This window comes from Phyllostomus discolor, chromosome 12 (genome assembly GCF_004126475.2).
Source record: "Phyllostomus discolor isolate MPI-MPIP mPhyDis1 chromosome 12, mPhyDis1.pri.v3, whole genome shotgun sequence".
Classification (NCBI taxonomy): Eukaryota; Metazoa; Chordata; class Mammalia; order Chiroptera; family Phyllostomidae; genus Phyllostomus; species Phyllostomus discolor.
In genome coordinates this window covers 34238256-34255477 of record NC_040914.2, presented here as the reverse complement: position 1 = coordinate 34255477, position 17222 = coordinate 34238256, and the positions used below count along the sequence as shown (strand labels likewise).

Sequence of the window (17222 nt, the reverse complement as noted above, 5' to 3'; positions counted from 1 at the left end):
CGGTCCAGTTTGGCTCCCGGGGTCTGTCATCTGCCAGCAGTCACCTGTGGAGGGGCCAGTCACTTCCTCCCTGCAGTGACTGCTACTGACCAGTAGATGGCGTCACTTTGCAGGAAAGGCCTGGTGGTCCCAGCAGCCTTTAGCCGGCACCAGAACCAGGCCTTGGCAAGCGTCCCCATGGCCTATCTGGGGAGTGCAGGCTGGCATGGCACCCCATGAGCCCCCAGTCCCTGGGGTGGGGGCGAGGCCTTCCCTTCCGATCAACCTCCACCTGCCAAGGCTGCTGTCTTTGAACTTGCCATCTGCCAGCCCCTGGGTCAGCTCACTGGCCCCTCCTGAGGTCCCTGTTCCTGTTGCAGTCCCCATTCCCGAGTAGATTTAGTCCGGCCGGGCCCCGTGAGCCCTGCAGGGAGCCTCCCCAGGTCTGGGCCCAGCTGGGGACACGGACTCGTGTGGGCAGAGGGTGCCCACCCCGCACCCACAGGCAGCTGCTCCCTGGGGAGACTCAAGTGAGGGGTCAGGGCTTTGCTACACCTGCACCCAGCAGTCAGCCCTCCTCCAGGGGGCGCTTGTCATTCCCGTCTTGCTCTTTCTCCAACAGGAAGCCATCCTGCAAAGGGGGCCCCGCAGCGCCCCAGCCTGCCCAGCAAACCTGGCGCCCCCCCCATGTCAGGGAAGGAAACCAGGAGGCTGAGAACAGCAGGGCAGCCGATGGGGTGGGGGGAGGGCGGCGGGGTCCCGCAGACACAGCCCTCAGCCGCGGTCACAAAGGCGGAAGCAAAAATCAAACGGCTCTGTCACTGCATGAAAGCAGCCGGCCGGCCCTTTAGAGCATAAACTGTTCTCACTGGGCTCAGCTCGTGAGCTGTCCCCGAGCTGGGACCGCCAGCGGGGCTCAGGAGGACAAAGGATCAAAGACGGAGGATTGAGAGAGACACGGTCTCCCCAGAGGGTGGTCCCTCCTTTTTGTTTCCTTGCGAGGACATTCATACTCGCACGGGCATGAGGGGGATGTGTCTGTGGGAAGAATAAGGCACCCGGACCCTCCCTGTGGAGCCTTTGGCTGAGCACCTGAGGCCTGCAGACTCTCGACTGCATGGGGAAGGGGTGGGGGCCCCCAGAGCAGTGTGTGGAGCCCCGCCCCTGCCACCCCTGAAGGTGGGTGTGGACAGAGGCTCCAATGATTGTTCTGGCGGGGGGGGGGGGGGGGGGTCTCATGAGCCCCGAGACCAGTGCCTGCTTCTCCCGGGGCTGCACAAGGGAGTGTGGCATGCACCGGAAGGGTATCCAAGCATAGCCCCACCCAGTTCCTTCCGCCCAGTCCTCCAGCCCATGGGGCAGGCCTCCGTGTCCCAACTGCGCCCGCAAGGACAGCCCGAGTTGTGTCGGTGGCTCCGCCCAGGATCACCCTCGCCAGTGCAGGGACTGCGCGGTTCGGAGCCCCCCCCCCACGGGTGGTGCTCCAGGTAAAACGCAGAGCTCACAGGCTGAGGCCGGCCCCCCAGGGCCGAGTGCAAGTACCAGGGTGGCCGTTGGTGAACCCCAGGAAGGGCACCGTGCCGGGGAAGGAGCGACCAGGACGCCTGCCCTCAGGAGGTGCCGCTCGGCTGCCCTTTGGGCTGAGGTCTGCAGGGTGCACAGGAGCCAACAAGCCACAAGAGGGAGCAGGAGGGCTTTCCGGGCTGAGGCAGGAGCGGGCACAAAGGCCCTGGGGTCACGGGGAGCACAGAGCTGTAGGTGAGCCACAGAAGATGCACACGCCTGGGTGGGCGTAGGCCGGCAGCCACAAGGGGCCGAGGCCACAGACAAAGCAGCAGCCAGATGTGAGGGCCCTGGGGCCACGCCAGCGCTGTCCCTGCGGGGTGTGGGTCAGGGAAGTGGCCCGACCACACTGGCTTCAGAAAGCGACTCTGGCTACAGAGAGGCAGACAGCAGAGAGCAAGGAAGGGGAGCAGCTGGGAGGCTGCTGCAGGGTCCTGGCAAGTGGTGGGGTGGCGATGATGATGGTGATGGTGACAGTGATGACACCTGCGAGGCATGACAGGCTGGATGCTCTCAACGGGACCAGAAGACCAGAGGCAGTGCCAGGCGAGGACCAAGAGGGCAGGGAATCAGGACTGGACAAGGGAGCTGCTGCTCACGGGGGGGAGGCACCCAGTGAGAGGGCAGAGCTGGGGGCGGGGATTCCGGGCAGGTTCAGCTGCAGGAGCCGGGAGTCCTCCGAAAGCAGCTGGGCAGGCAGCCAGACTTGGGAGCCCGAATGCACGGGGTGTGGCGCCCAGTGGGGCTGCAGACAGGGTGGAATCATCAGGGCAGGCGGGAGCCCAGGGCAAGTGGGGGCCCAGGACCAGCCCTGCGGAGCAGCGCCACCCCACAGGCAGGCAGAGGGCAGCGAACTCGCAGCCCAGAAGCCAGGAGACAGACGGAGGGGACAGAGAGCGGTCAGGAGAGCAGAGCCTCAGCACAGGGGACACCCCCAGCTGCCAGCAGGAGAACAGAGAGCCCTCGTGTTTTCCGGGCAGGGTGACAAGGAAGCCAGTCATGACCTTGGAGAGCCATTGGAGGAGGCCAGGCAGAAGCTGGCCGGTGAACTGAGGGGTTGGGGGCGAGGGGAGGTGTGGACACTGGAGCAGCCGCTCCCAAACTCTGGTTAAGGAGAGCCTGGGAGTTGTGGACAGACCCAGGACAGGACAGACGTGCTCAGAGCCAGCGGAGGGGAAGTGGGTGAGACGGGAGGGAGAAGATGCCCGAGGTGGGGGAGGGCCCAGCACGCAGAGGGGCCTCGGTGTGACCCGGAGAAGGGGGCGGCTGGTGGCGGCTGATCTGGAGGCGAGGCCAGAGGAGCATGGAGGCCACACGCCTCAGACGCCACCAGATCGGCACAAGAGCTGGCCCTGGGGAGGGGGACTAGAAGGGGCAGAGGGCGCAGGAGGGGGGATGTCAGGGCTGAGAAACGGGCCCTCAGGTGGGGGGCCTGCTACCCATAGCCCCGGAGCGTGGTCTCTGGGCCCTGAAAGGGCCCCATCTGCCCCACACAGCAGCCCGCCCCCCCATGCCGCCACAAGCCGCACCTCAGAGAAGCCCCCCGTTACTGGTGACACTGAAAGGCTGACAGGAGAGAGAAGACGCTGTCTGGACATGTAGACCCACAGGATGGTCCCCAGCGAGAGGCTGTGCCCAGGTCTGCAGGATGGGCTGGCTGAGCCACCCACCGCCTGTGGAAAGGGTCTGACAGTCCCAGCATGGGCTTCTGACACCCCACGGGCCAGCAAAGCCCCTGGCTGCCGGGCGGGAGAGAAGCAATCACACGGAGTTGAAGTCAGACTTGGTACCGTGCACAGGCTGCCCACAGCAGGCCCTGCGCATGGGCTTTCGGGGGGAAGGCGGGGAGCAGAGGGAGCACAACACCGGCACAAACAGGAAGACGCCGGCGGCTGCTCACTGCGGGGACAAAACCTGGGAACTGCCCCAGTCTCCCACTGGGGACCGGCCACCACCCAGGGCGGGACCTGCATACACTGCCCGTGTGGGCCTTGCGTCTAATCTCCGGGATTTCATATTAAGAACAAACCCGAGACAGAGACAAGGACGTCTAATTCGATCCCGTCTGCCTAAGAAAGGAGAAGACGGGCTTAGAAAACAAACGTGGGAAACGCCAAAACCGATCGCCCACAGTGGGAAGGAGGAGACGTCGCTGCACGTGCGGCCACGGGGGCCTCACTCCAGAGCCACGCGGTTCACGGAGCCGCACACCGAAGGTCAAAGGCACTGAAAGGACAGTGAATCTAGAGGCGCATCCAGGCTGGGCGAGCCCACATGGCGGAGAACTAGTTCAGACGATCTCGGAGCGCACGGTGGTCTGAGGGTCCGCCCTCGTGGGCTGCAGGCCAAAGGCCGAGGTCAGGGCCGCCCGATCTTCCGCGGCACCTGCAGTCAGGTGTGCTCAGGTGTTGGGACGGTTACTCTGAGGCCGCTGTGTGATTTGTAGATTAACACAAAGGCGGGGGATTATGGCCCTGTGCTCAAGAACGAGGGTCTGGGACAAACGTCAAAACTATGTGTGGTCCTGAGAAAGGGCCAGTATGTATCCGTGCGTTAACCTTAAACACAGTCTATTAGTCACGTATCCTTTTGCATATGCTTGAGGTTGTTTATGATGTAATTAAATGGGTGGGTCCTTCAAAAACCTGTCACTTTTTAATGTCACTCTTGTCTGTTATGTGTCACACCGTTCCTCGCACGCTACCTGATCCAAGTACAGAGGAGGAAGGCAGAACAGACAGCAAGACGGGGAACAGCACAAACCATTCTTAGTCGTGGAGAAATAGAATAAATATGTTTGTTTCCCTAAAAAAAAAAAAAACAAGGAAATAACTAAACATCCATTTAAAAAATAAGAACTCATGAAGGCAGTGGTTTCAAATTTAATATATAAAAAAACCCCAATAGCTTTCTTTGGAGTTACAAATAGCAACAAGTTAGAAAAATAGAATAAAACAAAAATAATAAGGTTTACAAAAGCAATGAAAAGGATAAAACTGCAAGGAATAACCTGACAACGTAGAAGCTGAATTTTTATGAATAAAATTTGAGTGATTACAAACCCAGAATAAATGGAGAGCGAAGTCCCTTTGGGGATGGAACATTGTATACAGTCACGCAGGTGCTTTCTCCTGCGTCGACATGGTAATGCATGGCGCGCGCAAAATACAATGAAATAAACTGAACAGAAATAAAATGGCATGAAATAAAACAACAACAGGAATTTTTATTGTGTAACTAGGTAAGCTGATTCTAAAATTTCTAGAAAAAAATAACTACACTCGGGGCCCCGGGGCCACTGTGAGCAGGGCGGTGTGGTGAGGGTGGGCGGCCACACGGGGGCACTGAGGTCCCTGTAAGACCCCGGCGGCCTGGGCCCGGGCCCTGAGCGGGCGCATCGGGGCAACAAGGCCAGAAACAGACCTAGGTGCAGGCGACTACAGATTCCACATAAATCAAACAGTTACGTAAATTTAAAATAAAATCACATGAGTTCTAGAATAAAGGTTTATTTCCAAAAATAATCTTCCCTGGCTGGTGTGGCTCGGTTGGTTGGAGCGTCGTCCTGAGAACCAAAAGGATTCCGTCCCGGGCAGGGTGCGGGCCTGGGTTGTGGGTGGGACCCCCAGTGGGGGAGGGGGGTGCGCATGGGGGACAACTGATTGATGTTTCTCTCTCTCTCTTTCCCTCCCCCACTCTGTAAAATCAATAAGCCTTGGCCTCAGACAAGGATTTAAGGAAATAAATCTTAGAAGCATGACGGTCACACTACCCTCAAAAACTCAGGGAAAAAAGACAAGTCTATGTGACTACGTAAAACATTCAGCAAGACAGAAAATGTACCCCCCCCCCCCCCAAAAAAAAAAGACAACAGTAACCTGAGGAAAATGTTAGCAAAAAACACCAAAGTGCTCATTCCCTTTCTATGGAAAGAGTAGCACAAGTCAGTATGAAAAACCAAAACCCGACAGAGGAGAGGAAACCGACACCACCCAGGAAGAGAACCGCAAACCGCGAGCAAACGTGCAGTGAGGAGTCTGGCTTCACCCCCGACGGGAGCCGGGCACCTGGAGGGAACGAGACCCGGCTGGTCACCGGTCCGCCGGGGCGAAGGCCCAGCGGGTGGAAGGCGCAGGGCTTGGGGGAGCCGGACTGAGACAGACCGAGGGCGGGACCTGCCCCGCCCCGCCCCCTGCTCTGGAGCCAGCAGCCCAGCTGGGTCTGAGTCGGCTGCTGCCGGCCTATCCGGTCTCTAACAGGACGCGTCCCTGAGCGCAAAGACACATCCGCGAGGCCGCTCACCACGGCTCTCACTGCAGACTAATTACCCCCATCACTCGTCCCTGTCCCGGGACCCTACTCGGTCACGGAAACGATTGGGGGGGGAGGGGGTGGTCAATGTGTCGTCTCCAAGATCTACTGAGAAATGAAAAAGCGAGGTGCACACCCCCGAGGCCAAGTCGATGTCTAGTCTAAGCAAAAGGTTTGTATGTAGGCCTGTACGTGTCCAGGAAATTTCTGGAATGATTCACAAGATGTCTTGCAGTGGCTTCCTCCACGGGACGCACAGAGAGACAAGGAGACTTCCAGGGTCGAATTCACTTTTCATTCTTGTCTTGACCCAAACACGAGCCATAGAAACCTTAACAAACCCCTACCAGGGAATAAAAGCCACTATTTTAAGACTCGTCTCAGCCTATTCATGCCCAGTGGAGCGCTACAGACGGGCTCGCACGCCGTATTTGCGGAAAAGAAGAGCCACTTTGGTGTGTACTCACTACAGGGCCACAGTCATCCCCAGGCCAGGGTCCCGGCACAGACAGATGCACAGGCCCATGGGACAGACAGCCCGAGACTGAACCTGCTTCTGGGGTCAGTTCCCCTGCGGCAGAGGGGGCAAGAACACACGGGGGATGGAGAGGGTCTCTTCTGTGTGCGGTGCGGAGAGAGCTGGTCAGATGCACGCAAGCAAGAAGAGAGAGAGAGGGGGGAGGGAAGGACGGACCGTACCACTTTCCCACTCCGCACACAAAAGTAAACTCAAAGTGGACGAAAACGCTTTTCTTTGACATCACACTCAGCCGTATCCTTTTGGTAGGCCTCCTTGGACAAGGGAAATAAACAATAACCAGGGGGACTGCGTCAAACTGAAAAGTTTATGTACAGCAAAGAAAACCATCGGTGAAATGAAACCACCCCAAATGAAAAGACAGCCACTGAAGGGGAGATGTTTGCACATGAAACATCGCACGAGGGGTAGTATTCAAAACACAGCTTAATGCAAAACATAAAAACCCAACAGGCAAACCCATTTAAAAATGGACAGAGGGCCCGAGTAGATGCTCCTTCAGACGGGACACACGGACAGCCAACAGACCCGTGAAAACACGCTCCACGTCACTGATCATCAGGGGACGCAGATTAAAACCACGCTGAGCTGTCACCTCCCACCCCTCAGAGTGGCCACCATCCGTAAACCCCCAGACAGGTGCTGACCAGGACGTGGGGAACGGGGAACTTCTGTGCACGGCTGGCGGGATTACAGATTAGAGCAGCCACGGAAAACAGTACGGGGGTCTTCACAAAGTCAAACAGAGCCACCACATACCCCAGCCCACGCCACTTCTGGGTATTTATCAAAACACAGAAACATGCACTCAGAACGGCGGACGCAGCCCAGGGCCCACTGTAGCACTACCAGTGACAGTGGAGGGTGAGCGCCCGCAGGGGAATGAAGGAAGGAGTCACACACACACACACACACACTCACTCACTCACTCACACTCGCAGGGGCGTTACCTGCCCCAAGAAAGAATGGAATCTTGCATCCCCAACAGCACGGTGGCCCGAGGGGGCACCACGTGGAGTGAAGTCAGTCAGACAAAGACAAACACTGGGTGATCTCACCCACACGGGGAGTCTAAGAACAACCCACAACCAGTGCACGGACACCACGGAACAGAAACGGGCCCCGAGGATGGAGGAAGGCGGGCTGAGGGTTCCCAGGGGCGGGGGTGGGGACCACAGGACACGCACTGCTGCGAGGTTAAAAAAACAAAAAACGGGGTGACAAAGGTCTGCAGTTTCTGCAGATCCATTTACCTCCATAAAATGAATGACCGGCTTATTGAAAGAACCAAGGTGACCTTGTCTGCGGTGACGCAGTCACAAGGGCAGGAGGCACCTTTCTGGCCGAGAGAGAGACCCTACGTAGGGGACTCTTCACCATGGAATCGGGGAACCTCCTGTGAAGCCCCCCAAGGCTGCCTGGCACACCCCAAAGCCCAGCAAGCACGCTCCATGCCCCCCAAGTTGATACAGAATGGGTCAATCCGTTTGGCTTTAAATAAATGTTGAGTTGCAACAATAACCTCTTCCAAACAGACAGGACAGGAGGGTGGAGGGAAAGGAAGAGCCGAAAACCAGAGGAACAGCCCGCACTCAGACCTACGGCGTCCACCCTCATCAGAAGTGCGTGGGGTCGTAGCTGGCTGCTCCTGCAGACACGTTTCAGTCCATCAGTCCAACCCTCGGCGGCCTGTGTGAGCCCTGGGCAGCGGAGTAATCGGAGGGCGTGGCCTACCCGGTGGGCCGTCTCTGACTAACCGGACCCCCCTGACACACCCCCGAGAGGGGATTCGGCGGCGGTCACGGCAGCAAATGCGCAGGGACCTCGACTCTGGGCGGCGCCGTCCCCACCTCCGAGGTGCGCTCTCCACACGGGCTTTGCAGGGGAACCTGCCCCCACCCCCGGCCCCCGAAAAACCAACAGTATCATTTGCCTTGACAGAAAGTTCAGCTGCCCCGCCTCTCCCCGCCCCTCCCCCTGGGGAGAGAAAACAAAGTCACTTACCAGCCACAAAACTGGGGAAGGAGGCCACCTTCTTCGTCTGTCAGGAGAGAAACGACAGGTGTGAGCGGGCGGCCTGCGAGCCAGGCTGAGGCGAGCGGCACAGCTCGAGGCCGCGCCCCCAGCCACCAGACTCCCCGGGAAGTCTCATCCCGCACTGTGATGGGCAGGAGGGCAGGTGGGGAACCTGCTGCCCAGGGAAAACCAGTGTCCATAATTATGCATAAAACTTAAGTAGAGAGCGTCCTGGTCGGGTTGCTCAGTGGTTTGGAGTGTCATTCCATGCACCAAAAGTTTGTGGGTTCAATGCCTGGTCAGGGCGTGTATGGGAGGCAACCGATCATTGTTTCTCTCTCCCTCTTACTGCTTCCTCTCTCTAAAAACCCAGGAAACCAAAGCCTGGGGTGAGGATTAGTAAGTTAATTGTGGGGACGAAAGGCCATCATCTAACCCCTGGGGACCCTCAGATGAACATGTCGCTGACAGAAGGGCACCCAGAGGCCATCCAACCCAAAGGCTCTCCCGCTGGGGGGCCGGGAGGGGGGGGCGTGAGAGCTGCCAGGCCCGTCTGTCAGAACAAGACAGAGGGGACCAGACACCACCCCACAGGGCCATCGGCGCTGCATTGGGGTCGCACAACCTCACCCAAACCGCCTTACTACTTCCGGAGCAGCCTCCGCCGTGGCCGTGTTTGTCTGTACGGGGTTGTTTCGTAAACTCATGTTGTTGGGAAGAACAGGGTTCCTTCCCAACTAGGATGGCTTTCTCCCCAAGGGGACACCCGGCATTGTCGCAACTTGAGGAGGGGCTGCTACTGGCATCCAGTGGTCAGACACAGAGAGGCCCCTAAGCACCCCTAAGGCACAGGGCAGTCCCCCGACAATCGCCTGGCCCCCCATGTGGGCAGTACCACGGCAGAAAAAACCCGGGGTTTAGAGCATGTCAGACAATGGGGAGAATGAACTTCAGTTCAGTCTAGGGATGCCGACAACCCCCCTACCCGTGAACACGTGTGGTACAAGCCCGCACCGGCATGCCAGCCGCCCTCGCCGCCGCCTCCTCCCACTGCGGGGACACCCAGTTGGGCTGGACCCCACCCGCCCGCCGGCCCGAAGGCACTGGACAAGCGGGCAGCCCCACCCCGGGCCCGGTCCCTGGGGCTGGAACGCTCCTCCCTGCGCAGTTACCTCCGGGAGGTTGTTGTTGTCCGCGGGCCCGTTGAGGTCGGAGCGCTGCTGCTTCCGGGGCTGCTCGGAGCCGTTGCAGACCTGGAAACGGGGAAGCGCAAGATGAGGACGGTGCTCCCGACGTCGGGAACGCAGGCCTCGGAGCAAGACCCAGAGTGTGAGGGGACGCGATCCCGAGAGCCGCAGGTGCGCGCCGGTGCGCACCTCTACATGCGGGGGCGGGGGCGCGTTTGCAGGGGCGGTTAGTCAGCCTTTTCTCTCAAGACGCATACCCACCTTTCATTCTAAAATATTATTTCAGTCCTATTTTCTAGTTTCATTAATGTGTTGTTTTTGGCTGTGCTAAAACACTCGTCACATAACCTCTGCCACCTGCATCACATTAAAGCGCACGGTCCCCAGCACCACGTGCGTGCACGCGGCCCCACAACCAGCGCCGCTGTCCGACTCCACACTCTGTTCGTCCAGCGGAGCTGAAACGCCATCCTCTCCGACTCGAACTCCCTCTCCTGCCCCACCCACGGCGTCTCCACCAATCTAACCACTGGAGAAGCCTCATGTAAGTGGCATCAGACACGGCGACAGAAGATTCTCATTGGGGCGGCCGGACGCACCAGGGAAGAGGCCACGCAAGGGCGGCTGCTCCCCTGGCGCGCGTGCCCATGCAGTAAATGGCACAGGTGCCCCTTCCGGGGCCACACAGGGTCGCAAGGCCACTGGCCCCAAACGCCTGCCAGCCCCACGCTTCCCTCCCTGTCGGCATCTCCTTGCACTCCCTCTGGACCACTCATCACCATGACAACCACGGCTCAGGCTGAAGATCCAGGGTTGTTTCCGAAGAGGCAGGGGGTGGGCTTGTGCTGCTCCACCCCGGGGGGACCCCATCTACCGCTCTAATTCTCATCCCTGGGGGAGGGACGGAGGGCTTGGTGCCTGGGGCACAGCCTCTGAAATTCACACGGTTAGGAGCCGCGTGGACCTGGGGCTCTGGGCATCTCGGACGAAGGTTCCACGGCCCTGGACACCGCCCACAGCGCACTCCGCAGGGTCTGCCTCCCGGGGCGTCTGCAAGCTTCCTCCAGGCTGGGGCACAGGCCAGAGCTCCGTCCTTTTAGAGGACGGGTGAAACTCTGTTTCATCTAAGAGCCTTTCTTTCGTGCTTTATCACTAGCTGCAGCACAAATCCCACAGACACCAGAAACACAACACAGCAAAAAACCAAACAAAAACAAAACCAAACCAGGCCATGAGCTATGAACGTGGGCCAAAGTGCCCGGTGTCAATGGGTTGGAACCACTTGGACCCACTTGCTCTTTTCCATCCTTCCTGGTGCTCAGAAGGGAGAGGGGAGTGGGGACGAACCCCGAGGAAGGTGCGAGGCAGCAGATGTGCGAGTTTCGAGCAGCAGGAGGTGCCCTGAGCCGCCCGTGTCCTGGCTCCGGAGCACGTTTTGGGCTGGTGAGCAGCTGGGTCGCCCCTCCCCTCTGGAAGGCTCCCTTTCCTACGTCTTGTGCTAGCTTTTGTGCACCAGGGTTCCAATGACCGACTGAATGGACGGACAAATGAGTGAGGGAAGGGACGTGGCAGGGACTGGACCGCGGCAAGGAAGGGGATCCGTTTCCATGACTGCAACAGGACGTGCAGGGGCGGTGCCCCAAAGCCCCGGAACCCTGGGCGGCCGGCCAGGGAGGGGGGGCCCAGTGTGAGCCCACCCGGTGGGGACTCTCGGGGTGGGGGGGGGTTGTTTGTGTCGCTGTGCCTGACCATCAGGAGCCATAAGACCCAGCCGGGCTGGGCGGGGAGTCAGGAACAGGTGTCTCTTGCTGGCTGCTCTGGGGGCGGCGGGCAGGAGAGCCGGGGTGCAGGTGGGGAGTGCCAGACTGGGCCACCAGGCCCCAGGGGCATCAGAGAGGCCTTAGCAAGCGCTGGGGCCAGTGAAGGCAGACGGAGGAGGGCCCATGGGCACCCCCCACCCCGCCACACACACACACGCGCACGCGCACAGCGACATCCCCCACACAACCCGACCTTGTTCCCCAAGCTGTCTGCCGAGCGGCACCCCACGTCCAAGCTCGAGCTCAGGCTCACTGGCCGGCACGCAGAGCAGGGCAAGGGGGCAACCTTGCGGTGGACCTGACCGCGCGTCAGCACCAGGGACAGCGGCATGTCAGCACCACGGACAGCGGCACGCCGCCTTCTCTGGAAATGCCTCTTAAACTGAACAGCGACCAGATGCAGGCCTGGACCGGACACCAGCCCAGCCCGAGCACTCCCTGCTGACCCCGCAGAGCCAGGCAACGGGCTCCCACGAGCCCCGTCCAAACATCCTCCAGCCCCCACAGTCCAGGCCCTGGAGGGGGCTCAGGTGGAAAAGGCCCAGCCTTTCTTCCGTGACAGCGACTGCAGCACCGACCAGCAGACCAGGCCCTGGCGGGTTCTGGGTCCACCCTCAGCCGTGCGGACGGACCGCCCTGGGATTGGCTGAGGCGGGGCTGGCAGCTCCTGGGCAGCCTCCTGGCACCTCAGGCTCGAGTCCTCCTGAGCCCCTGACCAGCCTGGACTTCGGCCTCCGTGCTTTGGGGTGCAGACCCGCTGCCTGCCATCGCCACAGTGTCACAGGTCGGGTGAGCAAGCCACACGGGCATGACGCATCTCTGAGTCTCGCCCTCGGCAACGTGGTCTCTCTTCCCGAACAGGGGTGTTTCCTAAAAACCCTCCCCCGGAGCCCCACACTCGGTGGGGAACCTCCTGTGACTCATGGGCTCTGTCAGCCCCCTGTGGCTCTGGCCCCCAGGGCTCGTGTGGGGGCAGCCTCTGCCTGGTCCCCCCACCTGTCCCCACAGGTGCTGTCGTGCTGTCCCTCCTGCTCCCACATATGGACCCCTGCCCTTGCGACCCCCCAGAGCCGCCCCGCAGGGTCTCCCCGAAACCACCTGGCTGCACATGGCCTTCCTGACGTCCCTGCCCCTCCTGCCGACGCCCCTCCTCCGTTCCTCTCCCATCTCCAGCCTCACCCCGGGTCCCTCACCTGCCACACGCTCTCCCACAGAGCCCCCGGCCCGATCCCACCCCACCCCGCTCCGTGCAGAGGACACGCGTGCGCCCTGCACCACGTCCCGCCTGGTCGGCTGAGTACGCGAAGCCCCGCTCAGAGCCCCAGAGCATCTCCCTTATCCCCCACGCTGCAGCCCGTCCCTGGAGGCTGGCCCGGCCCTCGTGGCCCCCCCAGGCGCCGTTCCGCCCCACCAGACGGGGAGCCCCTGCTGTGTCCGTTGCCCCCAGCACAGGGCTTGCCATGCGGGGCCTGTGCCACTCCCGGCCATGCAGCCCCAGGGCCTGGAGGCAGCAGGCACCAATCTGGTGGGGGAGGGGGAGGGGAGGGGGCGGCTCTGCGGGGCGGTGGGAGCGAGCTCCAGGCGAGGGCAGCACCTTGCACAGCATCCAGGACCCAGGAGAGCCTGGGTCCCACTGCACTTTTGCTGGTGTGTGAAGGCGGCCACGATGCATTGATTTTTCTTTGGTTTTCTATCGTCAGCGGGCTCTTTCTGAAAAGCACTGGGTGGGGCCAAGAACAAGCGGAAACCACGAAAACCCCAAATAATCCAAACACACAATGGGCCACCCGAACATCAGGAACATCAAATGCTTTCGACTGTTCTGGAGCCGGACGTGCGGCTGACCCCCTGGGGCGCGGACCTTGGACTTGCCGAGGCCTGAAGCGACACGCACCCACCGGGAGGGAGAACCGCAGACGCTGAGCGGGCACTCTCAGAGGGCCTCACCTCGAGGCGGGCACCACAGGGGAGCACGAGACAGGCCGCCTCCGAAAGGACCAGTCCAGGCCTTGCTGGAGCCGGACACACAGCCGCCGACCTGCAGGACTGGGGTTGTTGGTGCTGGACAGACATGCTGTTACTAGCGCCCCCAGGGGCAGGAGGGCACCGCTTGGTGAACCCCCCACAATGCAGGCGCCCGATGACCGGCCAGGCCCCCAAAGCACGTCTCAGAGCCTGGGGACCCACTCCAGGCCAGGGTCTTCCGTCCACGCTCAGCACCTGGGGGCCGGCTAGCAGGGGACCACAGAGCTGGATGCAAAAATGCCAACTCAACGTGGACGTTTCCCACGGCCGTGGGCGAGCACAGCTTCCGTGGGAGAGGACACGCTCTCCACACCTGTGTGCCCAGGTGAGCATGCGCACAGACAGGTGACCAGTCGCTGCCGCCCATGCGGCTGAGCAGAATGCCCCACGGTCAGGGAGTCACAAAAACCACGTGGTGCATGGGGAGCTAGGTGGCAGAGCAACGTCTGCAGGGCAATGACAGCAACAGCGTCCTTTATTCTTGGGGCTGTGGGGGCAGAGGGACGCTGGGAAAGGGGAAGGGCCAGCTGTGGGGTGGCGGGGACCACGGAGAGAACTGAGAGTACTCGGAAATATCGGTGACGTGACTCTTTTTTTTTTATCCTCCCCTGAAGACACACCCACTGCTGTTTTGATAGAGAGGAAGGACCAGGGGAGAGAGAGACATTGGTTGGTTGCTTCCCGACCAGGGACCAAACCCACAACCTAAGCATGTGCCCTGACCGGGAATCGAACCTGCGACCTTTTGGTGCAGGAGAAGACGCTCCAGCCAATGGAGCCACACTGGCCAGGATCAGGTGTTTTTTTTGTTGTTGTTGTTTGTTTTAACAGCAGCCGTCACTCTTGGCAGTGCCACACTCACCGTGCAGACAGCGGTGGGGATGGAAAGGCAGGCACAGGACTCGGGGCACCTGCCCAAGGCCTGGACAGTTCTACCAGGGGAGGGAAGGGGTTCCGTTCAGGAAGGCCGGTTGTGGCGTGAAGCCGGGAACCAGCACGCACCCCAGGGTGCTTCCTGTGTCAGGTAACCTTGCTTTGGAGATGAGGCCTGTGGTCAGAGGCTCTTCTGGGTCAGACTCCAAAGAGCCCCCCGGGTTTGTGGGACGTGAGGGCCCAGGCAGGCCAGCGCCCTCAGAAGAGGCTTCGGTCGCACACACTGGGGGCCTGGCCCGCCCTGGCCCAGACACTGCCAGGCTCTCCCCTCGAGGGAGGGACTTGCGAATGAAGGAGCGAATAGAACCAAAAAGCTCTGCAAGAGCTGACCAGCCCGAACCACCCTTCCGGGAGCTGGATCAGAACATTTGCTTCAAGGCGACAGAATTTAGGAGCCGAAGGCACCTGCTCTCCCACTTGGTGGCCCTTCTGGAAGAAGGGACCCCCTCCTGAATTCTCAGCGATGGCCCAGGACATCCCCCCACCTCTGTCGGCCCTTGGAAACTGCATCCCCCCCACCCCCGTTCACTCACTCCCACCCATCCCGGCGCCTCCACACCGGAGTCCTGCGCCCTTCATTCCTGTCGGCGTCTGGCTCGAGGGAAGCCGGAGAACGGCCTACCCGCTCCGCACTGCGCTCTGAGGACCCTTCTCTCTTCACAAGGACTCCGTCATGGAAACTGCTGGTTACAGCACGGAGCAGGGCGCCACCCGCCTCAGGCAGCCACGTCAACCCTGGGGCCCCATCGTCACTGCCAGGGGACCTGCCCGGCTCCGCCCAACCCTGCAGGGGCCCGGCAGTGTTCTGGCCCTAAAGCCCATGGTCCCCGAGCTGCCTGCCCCTGGGGGGAGCCCCCAACACCCCACGGGCCACAGCACATGCAGAATTGCCACAAACGACAATTTACGCTTAACAGCCTTTCGAAAGAACCGAAGGCATCGAATGCCTGGACCGAAAATCTAACAGGACACCAAGACGCCTCGTCTCCCAAACACTAGCTCTTTCTCTGGGTTTTTCAAACACACACGCTCTCCTGGGGAACCACACGCACAACGAGGCTTCCAGACGCCGTGAGAGCAGCTCGTGTGCGGGGGCCCACGGAAACAGCCGCGTGGACATCTCTTCACACGGGTCTGAGAGGCGCAGCTTTCCGGTGTGTTTATGAGAAAATGCACTGGACTTTGGTGTGATTAAAAAGTAGGGCTCAGCTCAACGCCGTCAGACTCACCGGCAGGCACAGCTTCTCCCGGACCCTGTCACCCCTTCATGGCGCTGCTTTCCACACGGTCACATGCAGCTAACCGCCCGCCACACGCCACGCTCCCGCCCAGGTGGAACGGCCCCTGGGAAACGCACTCCCTCACCCACGTCCTGCTGGCCTGAGGAGCCGCCTGGTGGGAGAGGCGGTCTCAGGGACCACCCCGCACCATGGGCAGGTCTGGGACAGCGGGCTGGGGACTGGATCCCTTCCCAGGGGGCGGGGGGCACCTTTGGGCAGCATGGGCTACTGATCAGCCCCCTGAGGAGTCTTTCCCGAAGTGTACTGACACCCCGGAGGGGTGACCCTGCATGACCAGAACGCACATGTGTGCATGAAACAGAACATGTGTGGAACTGAGAACACGTCTGGGACAGTGGGCCGTGTCAGAACATTCTGTGCCCTGGGCGGGGCCCACCCCCTCCCTGGGGACAGCCGGAGTCCTACCTGCTCTGGGGGCCACTGTGGCCTCTCCTCAGGGGTCCTGGGCTTGGTCTTGAAGCCTCTCTGGGCGTCCCCAGGGAGCTTGGCTTCAGGGGGCAGGTTGAGCGACTTGGGCCTCCCCTCGTGTCTGCTGGGGCCCCGGCTGGCCTCCCCGGGCCGGCAGGCCTCCGAGGGAGCCCCGGGCCCCGGCTCCGGGCCTCGCACCGGCGCGTGCTCGGGGCTGGCCTCCCCGGCGCTGGCGATACTGCTCATGCTGAGGCTCATCTTGATCTCGGCCACGATCTGGTCGATGTCCTCCTCCTGGTCCTCCGAGTCGCCGGCGCCGCGCCTCGGGCGGCAGGGAGACACGCCGCCCGCGTTCCCGTTGGCCTCCGGGGCGTAGTAGTCCTGGTAGGCCTCCTCGCCGGGGCCGTAGGGCAAGCCGTCCTCCTGGTCCGCGGCCCCCAACTCGGAGGCCTCGTCCTCGGGGACCGGGAGACGGCCGCAGGGGTGCGGGCTGGCCGAGTCCGTCCACTCCTCCTCCACCGCCTCCTGGCACTCATCCGTGTCCAGGGGGCGTGCGCCACGGGCCAGGTATGCATCCGCGTCACAGTCCACGCCCTCCAGGTAGCTGTCGTCCTCTGGGCAGTAGCGGATGTAGTAGGTGACGCCCTCCTCCTCCTCGGGGAGGCCCTCATCGTAGTCCTCCTCCTCCGAGGTGTTGTTCACGTAGTCGGAGCTGGAGTCCCCGTCCGGGCTGTGCGCCAGGCCGTCCTGCGCCAGGGGGGCGGGGCTCTCGGGCCGCAGGGCGGCCAGGTCCAGGCCCGGAGGCGCGTAGGCCTCCAGCGGCAGCTCCGCGTCCTGGCTCTCGGGCTCCTGCCCGTGGGGCCCGGGGCCCGGCCGCGCGCGGTGCTCCAGCATGCTGCTCGCTGTGCTCTGCCGCTTGCGGTTGGCCATGGCGGACGCTCACGCAGCCATCGTCACCGGGAGGCAGCCGCTGCGGGAGGAAGGACGGAGAGAAGAACGTCAGCACCCAACAAAGCCACAGGGACCCAACCGTGGTGTTTCGGAGTCCCGGTAAGAGCGCGCCTCTGTGCACGCAATGCAGCGTCCCGCCCCCGCTGTCCGTGGGGAACAAGGCAGGGCCAGGCTGCAGAGAGAGGGGGGG

General features: G+C 61.5%; 1 protein-coding gene across 5 annotated transcripts in view; it reads right to left on the bottom strand.

The window, feature by feature from the left end:
• Positions 1–17222, bottom strand: part of APBA2 (amyloid beta precursor protein binding family A member 2) — an 85105-nt gene that overhangs the window by 22565 nt on the left and 45318 nt on the right. For all 5 annotated transcript variants that reach the window (XM_028502247.2, XM_036012941.1, XM_036012939.1 and 2 more), the window contains 3 exons: positions 16079–17051; positions 9580–9660; positions 8396–8432 (listed from right to left, as the gene is read on the bottom strand). In XM_028502247.2, the coding sequence (XP_028358048.1) occupies positions 8396–8432; positions 9580–9660; positions 16079–17011 (1051 nt within the window). In that variant the 5' untranslated portion in view covers positions 17012–17051. The remainder of the gene's footprint in view (positions 1–8395; positions 8433–9579; positions 9661–16078; positions 17052–17222) is intronic.